Genomic DNA, 20,816 nt, shown 5'->3' on the forward strand with positions numbered 1-20,816 from the left:
GCCCACTACTTATCGGGAGTGGCTCTGTTTGGTGCAGCCCTATGCTGTGGATTAGTGTTCATGCTATGGTTGGTTTGCAAACTCAGATCTCAACAGAAACGTGACAAGGCCATTATCACTCAAGCACTTGTGGCCATTGAACAAGGGGCCTCCCCTAAAATTTGGTTATCTATCTTCAAAAATTAGTCGGTATCTGAGTTCTCTACTCTTGCACTCCAAGGATCTGTGGATCCATTGCACTGGGATGAGAGAGACTCAATGATTCTTTGATCAGCCCTTCCACATCGCTGAGGTTTCCTCATTGCACGCGATAGGGTGATCTTGATTTCCCCACTAACTCATTTTCTGGCTGGCCTCTTTTTAGAGTTCGCCCTAGGTCATTTAACAGTTACTGTCACACAGCACTGCGGTATCCAGAGACGGGCAACTTCCTCATGCACAGTACACAGGGCCCGGTGGCGATAGGGTTACCCTTCGATAAGGCTATGACATAGAGGAACGACCTAAGACCTAAGGAGCCACAGCAGATGGATGTAACTGCAGGGACCTAGACCAGCCTAGACAATAATTTATTGTTATAAATAAAACAATAAGGGGGAGATGTAGACGGCCGCAATAACATTCACCACCACAAGATGGCGCTGGCTTCCACTGCGCCCCACGTGGAAGGCTGGTATAGTTTCGCCATTACAAGATGGCGCTGGCCTCCGCCGCGCCAGCCGACTTCATTTCAGGAAGTAAACTGTGTGCGCATGTGCAAGAGTGCCTGCGTGCCAGGTCTTTGCCAAATCAGGGGCGTGCCTAATGAGATCATGGGTAAGCAACCAATTGGGTGTGGATGCGCCGCGCTAGGGTGTATATAAGCCGTGCCATGTTGGAGCCCCGGGGCCCTCTATTATTAATAAATAATAAGCATTTTGGCTACAGAAGGATTCGTGTGTTCCCGCGTATTCTTGCTGGCGAGGTCGCGCGGGACACTGAGGAATGCTGAATGACAGAGAAGCACCTAAAGAAATGTTCAACATCTTTAGTCATAAGTGAAATGCAAATCAAACCAACCCTGAGATTCCACCTCACACTATTCGTAATGGCTAAGATCAAAAACTCATGTGACAGCCGATGCTGGCAAGGACATGGAGAAAGAAGAAAACTCCTCCATTGTTGGTGGGATTGCAGACGGGTACAAACATTCTGGGAATCAGACTGGAGGTTCCTCAGAAAATTGGACATTGAACTACCTGAGGACACAGCTATACCTCTCTTGGGCATATACCTAAAAGATGCCCCAAAATATAACAAAGACACATGTTCCACTATGATCATAGCAGCCTTAGTTATAATAGCCAGAAGCTGGAAAGAACCCAGATGCCCTTCAACAGAGGAATGGATACAGAAAATGTTGTGCATTTACACAATGGAATACTACTCAGCTATCAAAAACAATGGCTTTATGAAATTCATAGGCAAATGGAGGGAACTGGAAACTATCCTCCTGAGTGAGGTAACCCAATCACAGAAAAAGAAACATGGTATGCACTCATTGATAATTGGATATTAGCCCAAATGCTTGAAATACCCTAGATGCACAGAACACATGAAAATCAAGAAGGATGAACAAAATTCGATGCTTCACTCCTTCTTTGAAAGGGGAACAAGAATACCCTTGGGAGGGAATAGGGAGGGAAAGTTTAGAACAGAGGCAGAAGGAACACCCATTCAGAGCCTGCCCCACATGTGGCCCATACATATACAGCCACCAAACTAGATAAGATGGATGAAGCAAAGATGTGCGGGCTGACAGGATCTGGATGTAGATCTCTCCTGAGAGACACAGCCAGAATATAGCAAATACACAGGTGAATGCCAGCAGCAAACCACTGAACTGAGAACGGGACCCCCGTTGAAGGAATCAGAGAAAGGACTGAAAGAGCTTGAAGGGGCTTGAGACCTCATATGAACAACAATGCCAAGCAACCAGAGCTTCCAGGGACTAAGCCACTACCCAAAGACTATACATGGACTGACTCTGGGCTCCAACCTCATAGGTAGCAATGAATATCCTAGTAAGAGCACCAGTGGAAGGGGAAGCCCTTGGTTCTGCCAAGACTGAACCCCCAGTGAACATGATTGTTGCAGGGAGGGCGGTAATGGGTGGAGGATGGGGAGGGGAACACCCATATAGAAGAGGAGGGGAAGGGGTTAGGGGGATGTTGGCCTGGAAACCGGGAAAGGGAATAACAATCGAAATGTAAATAAGAAATACCCAAGTTAATAAAGATGGGGGAAAAAAGATGTCCCTTCCATTACCACAGACAACTGCTAGGCACTAGGTCATTCTGCACTTGACTTCCCTCATTTCCACTGCTTTTTTCATGCCATGCTGGATGTCCAAACACACAGTGCTACTTTCAGACAAGGATGGCCACCCAAAGCCACCTTCCCAATTAATATTAAGGTGCTAAGTCTTTCCTAAACACCCATCCATTAAGATGCCACTCCATACACAGTGCTAGGAAAATGACATTACTGGAAATCCCATCTATACTTTCATACAGCTTCGCCTAGTGGACAGTGCCCTGGCACTGTGCACAGACTATTGCCAGGTTGTCCATTAAGACTGATGTCCTAAAAGTTTGATCAGCAGGGCCTAGGGCATAGTAGATTATCGTCTATGACAACAGTGTACCACAAGACCTGAAAACCAATGATGTAGTAGTTGCTGATGAGGCTCATGTCTAAGAGAGTCCTGACACCCAGCAGTACATGTGGGTGTCGTTATTGTGAGGCTGACAAGCAGGTCCTGTACACAGCAGTGTGCTGTGCATACAGGGGAGGGGAGTATCCAGCATGGCCTGATGACTGTCAGTTATTGTGAGGTTTGTCAGGGATCATTTAGGACCCGATATCCAGAACTAATGTGATGTAGATGTAGGGGGTCTGTTCAGCATGGCCAAATACCTACCAGTCAATGTGGTGTTTGCTGGGAAGCCATGCATTGCCTAATACTTAGGAATGCATTTGAGGCACGGGGCTGTGGTACAACAATGCCTACAACCTCGCTGCACAAGTGCTGTCTCACAGTGCAATACCCCTGGGTATATGCCAAGGCAGAGGTGTCCAGCCAGATCTGAATCTAGCAGGATATGAGGGTCAATGACAGGAGGTGGAATGTCCAGCAGACCTGATGCCTTTCCCAGTATCTCAAGTGGCAATGTAGTCGGCGATATCAAGGAGTATCTGGTACCTGGCATTGCATATGCGGCAGCATACAGTAAGCTGCCTAGCCAGGAGTGATATCTAGAAATCTATAAGGTGAGAGTCCTACATGCCCTCAAAGTAACAATGTAAATAAGGTGTTAATGGGGTGTGGGTGTATGCACAGCACATATGTAAGTTTCTAGGTGATCAAATCCCGTTGCTCACCCCATCCCACACTACCTGACAATATAATGCTATGATCAGATCCAGCTGGAGAGCCCCTATCTCCACACACAATGTGTTGGGAATCTTGTGTCACCACACCCCACACTGTACCACACCCCACACTGTTCCACCACCACGTTGAACTTCTGTCCAGTGGTGATGTTGAAGGCTATGCCAGACACAGTTTCATGTTTCTGTGTGCAATGCTGTTTTCACAGTGTAGTGAACCGAACACACCATCTGTGTGAAGTTGTGATGAGTGTGTCCCTTCTGTAGACAGCCGCCCTTCTCAGTCTGGCTCACCAGATCTCCCTCAGCAGCACATTCCTGCCACAAACAGCTCCATGATGTTTGGATGGTCCAGAAGCTTAATGATGTCAATTTCAGTCCTGTTGTCTGAGTGATTTTTCTCACCCCTTTCCAGGATCCTGACCGCAGCTTACACCTCTTTGTGGAGGTGACACAGCCATGTAGAGCTGCCTTTGTAGAAATGCACTGAGGTGACCCAATAGTGTCACAGTTTTAGAGGTCTGACCTCCAGGTACAGCTGCCTACTTGCCCACTCTCTTCCCTTGCCTGCAAGTTGCTTGTCAATTTCCTTCCTGACATCAGCCGACAAAACAATGAGTGAAAACCATGATATTACAGAAAGGAGAAACAGGTTGGAAGGAGCTGTACAGCTCTGAGTTTCCACACAGGAATGAGAGAGGTGAGATGGTGCTTCAGGGTCACAGAAAAATAACAAACAAATCCCAAAGCAGTAGCTGATAAAACACACTGAAGATGAGAGCTGAACCTAACCAAACAGACCATAATGAAGAATGAAAAAAGAAAGCATGGTCCTTGGAAAGGAGAGAGGAAACTGAGGCAGCATTCCCAAATCCAACAAAATTAAAAGATACAGAGTAAAATGAGAAAAACAAATGAATGTTGTACACCAGTACATATGCTAGGCTCTAAGAACCATTAGAACAAGGGTGGAGATGGCTCAGTGGTTAAGAGCATTGACCATTCTTCCAGAGGTCCTCAGTTCAATTACCAGTAATTTATCTGGTGGCTCACAACCATGTGTAATGGGATCTAATGTCCTCTGCTGGTGTGTCTAAAGAGAGCAACACTATACAAACTTACATAAAATAAATAAACAGATCCAAGAAAAACAACCTTTAAAACAGACCTAAGAACCTATGGGTAAGAATAGGAAACCTATATTGCAATCACCGGAGAGGGAGAAATGTGCAAGCTTCAATATGCATATAAAATGCCTGAATAGGTCAATAACAAGCAATGAATTTAAAAGATTAATAACCAAAAAATCAACAATAAAGTCCAAGGTCAGATGTATTCAAAATGAATTCTACCAGATTTTTAAAGAACAATGTTCCTAAAATAATTCCATAAAATAAAAGGGAAGGGATACTTTCCAATGTGTTCCAAAACAACCAATGTTACCCTGTACCCAAAACCAGTGCTGCTTACCACCAGACATGATGATCCAAGACTCATCCCTCAAGCACACATGGTAGAAGGAAAGAACTGGCCCCACAATTTGTCTTTTGACTTTCACAGTGTGCAGATGCACACATACACTTAAAACTACAATAAACCTCTAAAGGCATACCCTACTATTTACACGGGGAAAATAAAACTAGATTTCAGAAAAACTACAATAAATTAAATACTATGCCAGTATTTTCATATAAAAGATGTGACAAACCTTAATGAGAGTACATGTTACTCCACACTATTTCAGACACATTTGAAACTCACATTCATGATCAAGATCAGTTTACTAAGGAATAAAAGGTGAGATTGAAATACACAGATCCATACATTAAAAACACGTAAAGCATATATGAGACAAAACAAAGTGCCTAGCTTTAAGAATGACATTTTGCCACCCCATAAGAACAACAATGCCAATCAACCAGAGCTTCCAAGGACTAAACCACTACCCATGGACTGACCCAGGGCTCCAACGGCATATGGAGCAGAGAATAGACTTGTGGGGCAACAATGGAAGGAGAAGCCATTGGTCCTGCCAAAGTTGGATCCCCAGTGCAGAAGGGGGCTGCAAAGGGGTGTGGATGGGGGAAACACTCATACGGGTGAGGAGGAGGTGGGGCTTATGGACAGGAAACCTGGAAAGAGAATAACATTTGAAATGTAAGTAAAGAAGAAATATATCTAAAAAATGATATTTTGTCATTTTCTAGAAAATAGGTGGAACTAAGGATAATGTTACACGAGATAAGAGAAGTTGCTAAAGACAAATGTATCTTCTCCCCTATACAGAATGTGCACATTTGCAGGACCCTGGACATAAAAAGGGGACATCAAAGAGGACAGGGCTCTGCTTCCCTGGGGTGGACCACAGGACATGTCCTGGGCAGGGACCTGGGTGTCTCAGTAACCATTGACTGTACAGTGAGGGCTGCACAGAGTCCTAGGAGAGTCATAGACTCCTGCAGCCTTAACACCTCCATTAGCCAGGTGGTGGGAAGAGAGGGTCAGTGCCTACAACCCAACCAAAGTGGATCTGACAAGCAGAGAAGTCAGGGTGAGGGACCCAACTCATTAGCAAGACTAGGAAGAGCAGGCTGTACCTGGGTGTTTGAGGAGTAGACAAGAGCCGCTGTCCTGTAATCATGGTGTCACACACTGCCTCAGCATACTGTCTCTGCCTCTGGAGTCCCAGAGTGAAACCTTAACCTCAATGATAGCAGGCCAGTTACCAACTGTCTCAGCCACCCTGCACCAACTGTAACTCCTCATCTATGACTTATTTGGTCACATGTCCAGAATTTTGCCAGTCAGACTGGCTAGCCAACCAGGACTCTCCTGAATGGTCATATTGAAATCACGTGACTCCTGCTCTCTAGTGAGAAGACTCACATTCAGACCATAGGGTGGGCAATAGTATTACAGCAGGGGTAAGGAAAGAAACTTGGCCTGCTCTGTGCTTCCTTTCCAGAGATGTGACAGCTAGGGTGTACCTCCCCCACCCCACTACCTATGCCCACAGGACAACTCAAGATTGCACTTCCTTTCCCAGGTCCTGAAATACTGATTTATTTCCTAAGGTCAGACTTTGGGTTTGCTCCCAGCTGTGTGTCCTCCCTAGTACAAGGGACTTCAGTTAGGTATTCAGTCCATGATTGTTCAGTTTTCACTAGGGATCAACTTTGGGTTCAGAGGGCAACAAGACTGAAGGAATTCCTGTCTTCGGGAAGCACATGGTCTAAAATAATGAGTGAGTCTCTTTCAAGCAGTGTCTATGTCTGGAGCATGAACAGCCTTTACCTCAGAGAGGGGCTCTTCCTTAATGCCTGTGCTTCCCTGTGTGCTAACACCATTAGTGAACTCCAAAGGTCCACCTTAAAATAGTCGAGGCTTCTCATACTTGATTTTCCTCTCAAAATATCTTAAAATTAAATGGCTTTTCCTCTGCCTTTTCCCATCATTCCTTGCAATGCATTTGTGACAAATAATTTAAATCCAGATTTTTTTTCTGCTGTAGCAATTTCCCCATTTTTTCAGGATTTCTCAATTAGTTTTGGAAAATAGTTTCAATGACTTGCTAACTAGTCCTCATGGTACTGTGCACTATTTATGTTTCTTCCAAACTTTCAATTTTTGGTTTCATCTAGTTTAATGATTTCATATATTTTTGAGAACTCCATACAGGACAACTGCATCTACTTCAGTCATGGCCCTCAGGTTCTCCCATCCTCTACCCAACTCATTATTTCTTTATTTTTACATTTGTGGATCTACATAATAAGTACAAGGTTTAACCTTCATACTCTGATACACATGGAGGAGCAATGGTGGCATCGCATCTTGTTTGGGGAAACCTTTAAACTGTGTCACACAAAGGAAGATTTCCCAGGCATCAGGATTGTTTTAATCATGGCGCTTGGCATAATCAGTATCAACCAAATTGGCAAAACTCTTTTTAGATTATATATACACTTGGACACACAAATTGTGTGTGTATCTCTCTCTCTCTCTCTCTCTCTCTCTCTCTCAGTGTGTGTGTGTGTGTGTGTGTGTGTGTGTGTGTGTGTGTGTGTGTGTTGTCAATGACCAAGGGGGCTGGCTTACAGGTTCAGAGGTTCAGTCCATTATCATCAAGACCAGATGGCATCATCAAGCATGACATCTTCTCGAAGGCATGGTCCTGGAAAAGTTGCTGAGAGTTTCATATCTAGATCAGAAGGCAGCCAGAAGAAGACTGGTGCAGGTAGGGAGAGGGTCTCAAAGCCAACTGGTAAAGTGTCATACCTCTTCCAACAAGGCCACCTAATCCAAAAAGGTCAGGCTTCCTAGTAATGTAACTCCCTATAGGCCAAGCATTCAAACACAAGTGTCTAAGGGGAAAAACCTATTCACAGTACCACAGTGAGTGTAGAAAGACCTGCAATTCCCAGAGAGGTTCACTTGATGATGTTGCCTTGATTAAAGGCTCTGCCCTCACTTTGGAAGTCCCCTTCCCAGGAAAAAATCTGCAAACCAAACTTGGGTTTCAGACTCCATATTCTGCCATGAGTATGATTCACGGTGCACATGTTAATCTAGACTCAGCGACAAGGGGGTCTCTCACCCCAGGAAGACCCACACCCAGAAGTGGAGCAGCTGTTGTTGGTTGCACAGAGGAGAATACTGGCAAAGACATTCTTCCTCAGATTCTCCAGTTGCAGGAATATTCCAGTAATGAGCTGGCAAGTCAGGAAGATGTGGAAATGCCATCAGGGAAACAGTATTGAGCTTCCACAAGCATCCTTACCAAGGTGTTGCCAAAATATGGCCATGCCACAGAGAGGATGACCTCATGGGAGTGCTTAAATTTAAATTCATCCACCACAAAGTTAAACGTGGAAAGGAGAGTAAATCTAGGGCCGAGCATGCAGTGCAGACTCACATTTCCCAAATCCTCAGAAGCTGGGAAGTTGGCCATTTTGCCACTTTCCACTCAGCCTGGGGATTCTGCTTCTCCTTTGAATCTGCCTCTTTCCATGGGGTCCAATGTAGACGGCTTCTCTGCAAGCTTCCTACCATCAAATCACTCATCTCAAATGATTCATCTCAGTACATTCCTGAAATGAGGCTGTTTAAGGCAGATTAGAAAACAGAATTTGGTTTGTATGGAAGGCCTGGAAATCAAAAGGGCCATGACCTGTCATGGAGCCACACCAGGATTCAGAGAATTGTGGTGTCAACCAGGATTACTTGCCTGTGCACAAGAACATTCCTCAACTTATCTGGGTGACCAGCAGTCCCAGAATTCCCCTCAACACCTCTGCAACTGCAGTGCACTGTATAACCTTGAGGATGCTCAAGGTGAGGACAGCGAGTGCTGGAAGGAGAATTGATGTCACTATCGCCAATGCTCACTCATTGGGCAGACAAGCTGCTGCCTCTGTCTGTGGTTCTCCATTGCTCTGGTAAAAGGGATTACTTTGCTCTCAAGAACACAAAATTCATCTTCACCCTTAAATACTGAAACCTCATGCAGAGGGAGTTTGCTGAAAAACTCAGGGATTCTGTTGTTTTGGCCAACGTGGAGGGAGGGGTGCTATGAGGAGCACATGGCTTGAACCCTGCACACTGAACAGCAATAAGGACCATGAAATCTGGGAGTTTTCAGAATATGTGTGCAGTGTGCAGGGACGGGGTGCTCTCTGTGTGTCCCCATAGTCCTTTATTTATCTTTACATAAAGAGAAAATAGGGGTTGGGGATTTAGCTCAGTGGTAGGGCGCTTGCCTAGCAAGCGCAAGGCCCTGGGTTCGGTCCCCAGCTCTGAAAAAAAGAAAAAAGAAAAAAAAAGAGCAAATAATGTTCCTCTGGCTTTTCCTATCATCCTTGATGCCATTCTCTCTCAGTGTTTCTCTCCCTCCTTCATCCCCAGAGACTGTCACAATCACTTTCATATTTCTTGCTGTTTCCTGTTTTAGGCAACTGTATCCTACTATCCCACCTCCACTACCCTCCACCTCCAACACACTTTGTACTTTCCTGTTTTCTGGGGTGACTCTACTAGAGAGGGGGGGCACAATACACTTGCCAGGGAAAGACTCAGGGAAGTAGGATGCCCATTCTTTGGGGGAGTAAATCAGTGGGAGGTATGACTTTGTCATATCTGCCTGTGTTCTATGCTTCCAAAGAGTTCCCCATACTGATTTTCAGAGTGGTTACACCTTGGTATCTATATGGTTTTGTTCAAGAAGGATTTAATATAGACCAAGCTTGCCTCTATTTTGCTATATGGCTGAAGCTGGCCTTGAACTCCTGGTCATCCTTCCTCCACCTCTCATGTGGTCAGATATTCAGGACTGGCGAGAGCTATTAACAACAGATATCACTGGCCAATAAACATGAATTTTTCAATTTTTCCAGAGATGAGAATCTCAGCAGGCAGGTGATTGATGATAAAAAGCTAAGCTTTGACAGTCCTCAACAGGATGAAGTGAGAGTTTGGAGCCACTGTATTCCATTCTGTGCATCACACATGCCATGCTTGTGGCACAAGCCTGGGATCCCAGCTCCCAGAGGAGACAGGAGGGTCCGACGTCCAAGTTTTCAAGGTCATCTTCCAATACTTTAGAGAGTTTAGGTCAGCCTGTGACACATGAACCCCCGTCTTTGAAGAAATGTCCTTGTCCCAGCATATAAAAACACTGACGATGACTAAGCACTCTTATCTGAGGTACAGAGGATGACTCAGTGGCACAGCTCCTGCCTGTCACCCATGACATGTCAGCCTAGATTTTTCAAAGTCTAAGAGGGAGCACTGGGAGGATAGTGACCCATAAAGTGGAGCCTCCATATGGTGATGGCTGTGGGTAGACTCAACACCATGCATACAATATCCATTAAATACACAATTATTAAAAGGATATCACCAAGCAATGGTTATCTTTTAAAATGAGCTTGTGAAAACCCTGCAAATTTACTAATCATAATGATAAGTTGGTCACGTTTCTAACTGAGGAAATATAGCACTGGCTTCCATACGTCATACTCTATTTGAATTTTATATCTGAATATAGGAATATGGCTTGTGGGAGAGCACTGCTTAGCATGCATAGAACTCCAGAAGAAGGAAGAGGAAAAGAAGGAGAAGAGGAGGAAGAGGAGGAGGGGGAATGGGAAGAACAAGAGGAAAAAAACAAAACAAAACCTTATGGAAAGAGTTGGCCAGAACGCCTTACCACCAGGGACACTGGAGATGGCAGATACATTGTTCTCTGAGAAGAGAGCTAGATAGGAGCAAAAGTGCTCTACACACACACACACACACACACACACACACACACACACACAGACACTCACACAGTCATATATGAACGTTCCTATTCCCACACCCACAAAAAACACACACACTGCATATTTCAATATCCAACATGCAATGACAATAACGAGGAAACAGCAATAAATATTTCATTCCTGTTCTTTGATGCATCTGGAGCTCACTTCAGGCTTGTGTCCCTTCCTGTATGACCCTTAGGCCTAGCCTCACAGTAGAGGTAATGTGTGTGCACTGACAGAAGAAGCAGGGACTGTCACTATGTACCCAGGATTATCTGAAACCTGCTTATAAGCCTGGGTTCACACAGGTATTCCAATTCACCATTAAGTAGTTTTGCTGCTCATGTTTTGGGAACCAAGCAAGATCCATATATACAACTCCTTCCCAGGGAAAGTGGAGCCTACAAACTCTGAAGAAAGACCATCTAACAGGTCTAACTCTCTTAGCCAGGGGCTCTGAGTGCCAGATCTCCAGACCATCACAGTCTCCAGTCTCAGAATGACTTCTGTCAGAGCAGAGAATAGGTGTCAAATGTGGGGAGGGGGGATCTCTGTGTGTCTGTCTGTCTCTCTCTCTCCCTCTCTCTCTCTCTCTCTCTCTCTCTCTCTCTCTCTCTCTGTGTGTGTGTGTGTGTTTTAGTGCAACTTGTGGGCACACGTGTGGCTATTGTGACAACTTGAGGTATCAGTGCTCTTCTTCCATCATTTGAATCTGGGGCCTATTGGGGTTGTGAGGTTACAGAGGGGGTCCTTTTCCTGCTCGAGCAACTCAACATCTGCCCCATACCAGAAATCTCTGTGCTTCGGTGCCACGGCCTTAAGCTGAGAAAGGCCCTCCTTCACTGAGCATGCTCAAGATCAGACTGTACCATCTACCACTGGATGAAATCCACATGATTCTGTGTTCAGGGAAGATGGTGCCTTACAAAGTATGTGCATACTCTTCATGCCTGTGACGGATACAGAGTCTTCACTCTCTATGCCCCATCTCAGTTATTTTGATTTTGTACTAAGAGAGAGCTACTGCTGCTCACTTACACCATCTCCAAACACAGTACAGGCACACAGCACCTCTTACAAGTGTGGGTGCCCATGTGCTCACCCACTGTTGTAAAGGAAACTTGACCAAAATACACATTGAATCTCACACAATAATAGTGAGAGACTTCATCCCATTCTCGCCAATAAACAGGTCACTGAAACAGTAATTAAACACAGACACAGTGGAATTAACAGAAGTTATCAATCAACAGAAAGCTCCCATACTCATGGAAACTGCTCAACTCTCTGTTTGCTAACTTGATCATGGTAAAAATACAGAATGAAATTAAAGTCTTTCTAGATTTTAGGAAAATGAGGGCACAGCATATCCACATTTATGGGACACAATGAAACTAGTGCTAAGCATGAAATACAGAGCACTAAGTGCCTTCATGGAGAAATTTGAGAAATCCTACTCTCCTAACTTCACAGCATATCTGAAAGCTCTAGAACAAAAGAAAGCAATCACACACAAGAGGAGTAGAAGCGAGGAAATAAACTCAGGGCTGAAATCATTAAAAACAAAGAAAAGGAGATAAAGAATCATCAAAACCAAGAGCTGCTTCTTTGATAAAAATCAACAAGGTAGACAAACCCATAGCAAAACCAACTAAAGCACATAGAGACAATATCCAATTTTACAACATAACAAATGAAAAGTGATACATAAAAACAGAAATTGAGGAAATTGAAGAATCATCAGATCTTACTACTAAAGCCTAGACACAACAAAACTGGAAAATCTAGATGAAATGCATGATTGTGGGTATGGCTGACAGATACCATACACCAAAGATTAATCAAGATCAGCTCCAGTATTTAAACAGTCCTATAACCCGTAGGGAAATACAAGCAGTCATTAAAATCTCCCAACCAAAAAAAGCCCTGGTCCAGATGGTGTTAGTGAAGAATACTACCAGACACTCAAAGAAGACATAATAGCAATACTTGTCAGAGTAGTCCACACAATAGAAACAGAGAGAACACTACTTACCTCATTCTGTGAAGCCACAGTTGCTCTGATACATAAACCACATAAAGACCCAACAAAGAAAGAGAACTTCAGACCAATTTCACTAATAAATAAATGGAAAAATACTCAATTAAATTCTAACCAACCAAATGAAAGACCACATCAAATCCATCATTCCCCCTACACATTTGTAGCAGTTGTGCAGCTCAAGCTTCTTGTGGATACTGTAAAATTTCAGTGGGAGCTGCCTCTGACTCTGTTGCCTGCCTTTGGATTCCCTTCCCCAAGCTGGACTGCCTGCGTAGACCTCATTCAGACAGGACAGGATGCACTTAGGCCTTCTCCCAGTTGATTGTAAGGGCTGGTTTGTATCCAAGGTAGGGTGTCCCCTTCTTTGAGGAGAAGGAAAGGGAGTAATGGGGGAGGTATTTGTGAGACTTGGACTGGAAAGATGTACTAGGATCAAGGGATAAAGGGAATAAAAAACTTTAATGGAAAAAAAGAACTCCAGTAGCACAGAAAAGAGCCCAGTAAATAAAAAATGAGATGAAATGAAATTAAAAGTCTCTGTGCAAACAAAGATGCTTGCGTTACAGGCCTAGAGGATGGGAGACAATCCCACTAGTGAAATTCCAATGTGGGGCCTTAACATTTAGAATGTACAAAGAATTGCAATTTAAATATCAAAAAACCAATATATGGACTAATGAACAATTTTAAAATTAACTATTTTACCAATTGATCAACATTCTTTGCCTTCAGATAAATTCAACTTCAGAATATATAATGAACACAAGAAAAGAGACACCAACAACCAGAATAAGTCACCAAATTATAAGGGACAGAGGATAACAGAGAAGACACAACAGAGAACTTTCAATATCCTTAGCCATCAGATAGATTCAAATTAGGGAAACATTGAGATTCCATTTTACCTAACAACAATGACTGAGATCAAAACAAAAGAGAAACTTGGCCAAAGATTAAGGAAGGGACCATCAGGAACTGTTAACTGGTGTGTGAATTGTAGTAGCATGGGGGAAATCAGTACAGACATTCCTAAAAGCAGGACTACCATGGGCCCAGGGATACCGTTTCTGAGCATGGACTCAAAGGATGTGGTCTATGACAAGGGATACGTGCACACCCATGTTGATTGTGGTACCACTCCCAACAACAATTAAATATTTAAAAATACCTAAATTACTTCTACTAGAGTTTGATAACTAAGAAAACTGAACATGTCAAGAAGGAAAACAGTACTAAGCATGGCAATTATCATAGAAGGTTTAGTTCAGAATTACCCATGTGCTTTCTTATGATTCGGAAATGAATTTCATTATCCTTACCATCCTGTACTAGAAGACAAAAGTATATTGTTTTTGATTATACTGAACAATGACAAAGCTAAATAAATAGGAGAAAATGGAAGTTTAATGTCTGAATGGAGATGAGCTGTGATCACATAATGGACAAACATGAATCTACAGAAAAACACAACCCTACAGAAAGAATTCATAAGAAGGAAACATAAGTTCCACAGAGAAGCTCATTTTCTGAAAAACTAAGAACCCGATGGACTTGAGCAGATATCTTCCAGAAGACAAAGGTAAAGTGTAAATTTTGGGTTTCTTTGGAGACCCAGGTAGGTGATACTAATGTTTTGCTGGGGCAGACAGGGGAAAGAATGCTTTGCTACAGCGGACACATGAAAGAATGTTTGCCTGAAGCAGACACAGGAGACACATGAAAGGGAACATGATATTTAGAAGGAATATTGATAAGACCCCAGAGACAATGGGATCTCTGGCTTTGGTTCACCTTACTCTGCCTTCCTAGTCATTGCTGAAGAAAAGCTTATATTGGTCCACCTTACATTGCATTCCTAAGCTTCTCCTGGGGATTCGTCTGAGAAAATTCACCAAAGAACCCCAAGGATTCTTGCCGTCTCATTAGACTTGGGCCCAACAGGCCAGCCTCCCAGATTTTTCTGAATAGAACTGCCCCTGCTGATTCATGTGTGGTGTCTGTGAGTAGACAGCACTGAAGCTGCTAATTCATGTTTGGTGTTCACTAGGGAACTGAACCGGGTACAAGGAAGATTGAAATGTCCCAAAAGAACTATTTCCAATCAGCTCCCTGTCCCCCCATATCCTAATAACATTCCTCTTTCACTGGTGGGTGGAGGGTCAGAGGGGAGAGTGAAATATTATAAAAGTAGGTTGAGCAAAATATATGCCTACACCGAGAAATACTGGTGCTCAGAAAGAAGGAACAAAATATGGACAGAGGTCTATTTGTGCCTGATACAGCAACAGGATTAGGAAGAAGGGAAAGGGAAAAGACACAGCAGGTAACCCTGCCATGGAGGCTGGGGAGGGGCAGTGGCACCCTCTCCCCTGGCAGGAGCCCTTTGTGATGAGGAGACCACAGCTGTGTGATGTGTGGCCTGAGCCCCCTTGAAAAGTCACATGCATTACAGCGCAGGTCAGTGGCCTGTGAGCTGCACTGCGATTCAGAAGATGGAGAGCTTTCTCAATCTGATGAATAGCATTATTTACTCGTGGGTGAGCCCCAGCACCATAGACACAGCAATAGACATGAGCATTGCCATTCTGTGTGGAGCTGGGCTCTATTTCCTACTGACCCCCTTCCTGAAGAACCTTCCTCTGTCACCATGTGAAAGTGAAATGGACATCACAGAGGTGAGGAGAGCCTTGGTTCACATGGAATAGAAAAGCAGTCTGCTGTTCACGAATGCTCCTCTAACTTTTCATAGATACAGGTGTAGTGACAATTCTGGTATTAAAAAAACATGAATATGAAAATTTATTTTTTAAACTCTGGTGGGTGATAAGGGGTTGTTTCAGATTGTCCACAGTATCTGTATTGTCAAATGATCAAGCAGGAGCACAAATTTGTCAACGGCAGATAGTTTCATTTTTCTTGTGATTTTGGAATTCTGGGAACTTTTTGGAGGGTATATAAAAGCTAGATCCTTGAGAGGCATGGGAGGGTACTCGTTTATTGGGCATTGCTATACCTTTCTGGTGGTTGTGGTTTGCTAACTAGTTCTGCGAAAAGAAGAAGGAAGAAGTTTTCCTGGATATCCTGACGGTAAAGGTCAAATTTTCACCAAGGACATCATCCCCTGTAATCAGCAGAAAATAGTTGAAGAATAACATCTCACTATTTCCCCTCTATCATTTTTCTCCCCTATCTGGTGTTAGGGGATAGAATGGGTGGTAGGAAAAGGGTAGAGAAGGATGGAAGAAAGAAGAACTAAAACATTAGCAAAAATCTAGCTACAGACAGGAGAGGGGAAATCTCCAGAAAGAGTCTGAATGGGTTAGCAGGAAGGGCATAGGAGAGTGTGGCCCTGAGGTGTCTGCCTGAAGCTCTCACACCATTGGTAAGAGGATACAGAGAGGGCACTAAGTACAACTATGGCTACTTGGACAGACTGCACTTCTGAGTTGGTGAGGATGCAGGACAATCTGTCCTCTGCTCAGGCGCTTGGTTTCAATTGTGTTGAGCTGATGTGAAGCAGCTGGTGAGACCAAGGCCTCAGATCAGAACTTGAGTCTCCTCTTGTCTGAGGAAGCAGATATCACCTGAGACAGGGGCAGCTGCATAGTCTGAGGAACCCTGACTGAGGACATCCCTGGTAACTGTGGCATAGGAAGTCCCTTTTGCTGCCTTTCCAACAAGGCAATAAGGAGATGGATTTATGTACAGTGTTGAAGAGGCAAGGAGGGATGAGAGAGATCTCCCTGGGAAATTAAGATTTTGTGTACTGAAGGACTGAAGAGAGCAGGCAGCTTGGTAACGGGAGTGAGAAAGAAGAGACCCCAGCTAATTTGTGTGGTTTCTAAATGGCAGGATGTGAAGAGGAGGCAGAGACAGACCAGGAAGAAAATCGCTACTCTAAAAGGTAGGCTACTGTTTCTCAGGGTTGAGATATTAAATCTACCTGCCCCTGAGTGACCAGGGTCATGATGAGAGACATGCTCCCAAAGACATGATATGCAGCACGGAAGAGTGGCTGCAGGGAAGGAACATAGATTCAGAAAACACCCAGGTTTTGTGAGAGAAAGAAGCTGTGGTTGGCCTGGGATGGGTGCTGCACATGGGAATGTTGTTCAAGGCACTGGAGTGATTCTGTGCCCCTTATGGGGGAATCCCACTTCCACCTGAAAGCAGGGAGCTTCAGTTCTCTAAGTTGCAATTCTCTTTCAGATAACTGAACCTGGGACCCTTGCCTTATTCTAAGAAAAATGACAGGAATGGAGGGGGGAAGGAAATTTTAATGGGCAGATAAACTCCATCCATTCCCCTTGCCCACACTCAGTGTTCTGTCCTTGCACTATGGGAGTTGAGCATTCCATTCTTAGCATGGGGAGTCATGAGAGACACCTCAGTCCTTGGTGTTCTCATTCCTCATATTTTTTACATGACCATCTCCAGGTTGCAGAGAAGATGAAAAGAATGTGGAAGAGACCAAGACTCCATCACAACCTATGAACATGTAAGAAATATTTGTCCTGTGGAATTTTTCATGCCAAAATGTGAGAGGAAGTTCTGGGCATCTTCATACTGAAGATGTTATGCAGAGTGGGATGGGAAGACAGGCCTCTTGGATATCACACTGAGAGACAGGACTTATGGAGGCAATGAGGCCCTATATGGCTATAGATGCCCTATTTACACAGAGTTGTGGACCTCTTGTTCTTCTGATTGTTGCTGATGCTTTTGCCTCCTTTCTTTTGCACTTGCAGCAAGCAACTTCCCCAGGAATCCACACGGCATCCCTGGTGGAACCCTCTTCAGAAAATGGATCACCTTCCTCTCTTTCAGTTGTTGTCCTATCTCAAGTTCTTGGAGTATCTTATACACAAGGAATTTAGTCACATTTTCTGGGGCATATCCACTCTGTTCTCTGAGTCAGTCGTGGCTACTGCCCATGCCCTCAGAAACCCTTTCTTAGCACAACATAAAACCGTGAGGTTTCGTGATGCCTGTCTCCCTGGCCAAGCTCCTTCCCAGGTTCAAGGACCTTCAGAGTGTTCCAATGAACAGCCTTTGCCTGCACAACTTGTGACACCAAGCTTGTTAGCTGTAACAAAGGCCAAACTAATGCAAATCTTCCCAAGCTCTACACCAACCCAAACACCTCCTTGTTTCAAGAGGCAGGCCTTTAGAAAACCACATCCTACCAGTGATAAAGGGATACAGGTATCCCTATCAACGGAAAAACATGCCTGGCAACATGGACAGTATTGGAACTCCACCGAAGGTGATGATCTCCAAAAACATCAGGCAGCCTTGATGAAACCCACTCAAAATTTAACCCTACACAGTGAGGCTGTCAGGTCAGGCTCCATCCCTTGGGAGCATGGGCAGATGGCCCACAAAAATGAGGGGCCACAGAATGAAGGAAAGGAAACTAATGTGGGACAAGAACAAGGAACCCCCATCACATTCCTCCCATCCTGGAGGCTGGCCCAGCTTCAGGGAAATTTTCCAGCACACAGTTATTATTGCAAGAGCAGGGCTCAACTCTCCCAATCTGTCCAGTCCTCCATCCTCGAACACAAAAGGTACACGTGGACCAAAATGAAGGGGTCTGTGCCCGTGGAGGTCCCCTTAAGGGAGGTCATAGAAACGAGTGAAAAACATACCACCATCAAAAAGGGCATTGGTCTTGGGAGCAAGCACCTGCCTTGCGCTTCAAGCAGCACCCATAGAAAGGGGCTGAATCCTAGGATTCCCACACTAAGGTCAGACGAGCTGTCTGACATGAACGCTACTGATGATGATTCTCTGCATGACTCAAACACTGAAAGGAAGCTGGCATTAGATATCACAGAACTTCCAGTCAAACGTAGAAGGAAACCATATCTGCAGATCCTTGAGGCAAGGGATCTCACCCCACCTGGGATTCCAGCCTCAAACCTTCCCCAGGTTGTATTTCCCTCCTCCCCCATCTGTGATTCCAAGGAGGAGTACTATTCCAAGGCTGCTATAATCCTGGAAAATTTGCATCACCAGGACCCAGGAGGGACAAGGGTAGAAAGTGCATCAGCTGCCAGGCTAGAGAGTGCTCTGTGTATGCACTCAGCTGCAGAGGTGCAGGAGAACCAAAGAGCCCCTCAACCTGATGCCAGTCATGGGCCCTCAAAAGCTCATCCAGATCCACTGAAGAGACACCTGAGTAGTCAGCAACCTGATTTCTGCCTCCAGGCTCAACCCCAGCAGAACCGGACCATCCAAGGAAGTGAAACAGGCAGTCTCCAACAAAATACAAGCACAAAAATTGACAAGTATCTACCATGGAAGGGGTTTCAGTATGTGGACTCATCTCAACCCTGCTGTCGTGTGATAGTGCTTGGTCAGGATGAAACCGGCCCACCCTCAGCAGCCAAACCAAGCAACAGAGTGGAGGTGAAAGAAGAGCCATCTGCATGGACAGTGAGTCTGGGATCCAGTGAGAGTCCCAATGGCCAATCCACCAGTATCAGTCGCAGGGACTTTGAGTCTTCACAGCCCAACAAACATCCTGGTCATCTGCAAACACCTACCCTACAGCACTCGAAGGACTCAGTCCAAAAACCACAATCATGCAGTGTAACAATCGACTTGAAATCAAAGGAGCAGGCACAACCCTGGCCTGTGAGAAACGATCCAGATGTCCCCAGTACAGTACACTCTGCCAAGGGCAGCTTGCCTTCCCAGCACTCAATGCCCAGCTTTCAAAATACATGCCAAAACCCAATAACTACCCTGGCTTTAAGTGACGTCTTAATGAGGAGACATGAGAGGGTAGAAACTGGAAAGATATGTGTCCCAAAGGAAAATATAGAAGCGAAAGATTTCAAGGGGTTCCATGCCCATGAAGAGAAGGAGATTACTATAAGATCTACAGCCATAAGCCAGGGAGAAAGGCTCGGGAGGGTAAATCCTTCCATCCCAAGCTCCACCCAGATCAGGGATACAACCAAGACTTGGATTCCAGGGGAAGGGGAAGGGATTTCGAAGAGCTCTTGGAATAACATCACAAGGAATGCTTCAAAATATCGAACCTCCAGCACAAAATACATCGGGCAGGGGGATTCCTTAGAGAATGTTTTCCCCACATCAGGTACTGGGCAAATACAGGAGGTTGTAACAAAACACAAGGTCCTCTACAATACAGTAACTCAAATACAATCACTTGTGAATGCTCTCGTCCGGATCATGGAAAACACTGAAGGGTACCGATCAAAGGTACTAGGGTGTAAAGTGGAATCCCTGACATCCCAGCTGGATGACCCATCCCATATTCCTGTGGGTCTGCATGAAACAATCCATAGCAGAGCAATAAACAGATTGAGCTGGGGCCATGTCAGCCCTGAGATCATTAACTACCCCTTTACATATACAGGGATTGAAGACCAACTACAGTCAGGGATTGAAGCCCAGAGAGCCTATGACCCAGGTAAAAGTACAACAAAGGTTGGAATGGGCTGCTGGCCACAAAGCAGCCTCGATGGGCAGAACCATTCCTTCGGATACAGAGAAATCGGAGACAAACAACAGTCAGGCATTGTCCATAAACCCTCTGACATTCATCATAAACCCTCTGACACTCATCAATATACAAAGAAAGGAATGGGCTGTGCCTGCTTTCTGATTCCCAGAGAGAACTGTCCAGTCAATCACACGGGAACTGATTGGTCCTCACATTCAGTTGCTGCCCACCAAGCCTCTGACACCAGGTACACCTGACCAGGACAGGGCAAGGAGCAGGTAGCTCTGGCCATCCTTTTTCTAGATGTCCCATCTGCCCATCCATTGTGTCCCCCATGCTTCCTGGTAATAAACTTGGTTTTGTTCCTGGGTTTTCTTTTCAGAGTTCTTCCTCTTGCACTCAATGCTCCTTTCCAGACAGGAGCTGCTTCCTTGTAAACATCCTGCCTTTCACCACAGTGGTTTCTGTTTTACATTGATGGAGCAGGGGAAGGTCAGCATTTTTTCTATCTCAGTGCAGTTCATGGAGAGACAAGACAGCTGGGAAGGCACAGTAC

The 20,816-nt window shown here is 44.7% G+C and overlaps 2 protein-coding genes across 27 annotated transcripts in view; one reads left to right on the plus strand and one right to left on the minus strand.

The window, feature by feature from the left end:
* Positions 1-20,816, minus strand: part of LOC120097805 (uncharacterized) — a 67,745-nt gene that overhangs the window by 20,782 nt on the left and 26,147 nt on the right. The window contains exon 5 of one of the 26 annotated variants that reach the window (XM_063276921.1): positions 20,337-20,799. The exons of the other annotated variants lie outside the window; for them this stretch is intronic. The gene's annotated coding sequence lies outside the window, so the exon portion shown is untranslated. Of the gene's footprint in view, positions 1-20,336; positions 20,800-20,816 lie in introns of those variants that run through there. 26 annotated transcript variants of the gene reach the window in all.
* Positions 15,247-20,629, plus strand: Spata31c2 (SPATA31 subfamily C member 2). The gene is made up of 4 exons (XM_039096327.2): positions 15,247-15,455; positions 16,633-16,684; positions 17,218-17,278; positions 17,529-20,629. The coding sequence occupies exons 1-4, from the start codon at positions 15,273-15,275 to the stop codon at positions 20,515-20,517; spliced, it is 3,285 nt and encodes a 1,094-aa protein (XP_038952255.2). The 5' UTR covers positions 15,247-15,272; the 3' UTR covers positions 20,518-20,629.

The sequence above is a fragment of the Rattus norvegicus genome, chromosome 17 (genome assembly GCF_036323735.1).
Source record: "Rattus norvegicus strain BN/NHsdMcwi chromosome 17, GRCr8, whole genome shotgun sequence".
In the NCBI taxonomy this organism is placed as follows: domain Eukaryota; kingdom Metazoa; phylum Chordata; class Mammalia; order Rodentia; family Muridae; genus Rattus; species Rattus norvegicus.

Bases quoted from the DNA above. Each gene is read 5' to 3' on its own strand.
- Spata31c2 (XM_039096327.2), top strand. From the start codon at position 15,273: ATGGAGAGCTTTCTCAATCTGATGAATAGCATTATTTACTCGTGGGTG. The intron at 16,685-17,217 runs GTAGGCTACTGT...GACCATCTCCAG, and splicing joins GAAAATCGCTACTCTAAAAG to GTTGCAGAGAAGATGAAAAG. The intron at 17,279-17,528 runs GTAAGAAATATT...TTGCACTTGCAG, and splicing joins CCATCACAACCTATGAACAT to CAAGCAACTTCCCCAGGAAT.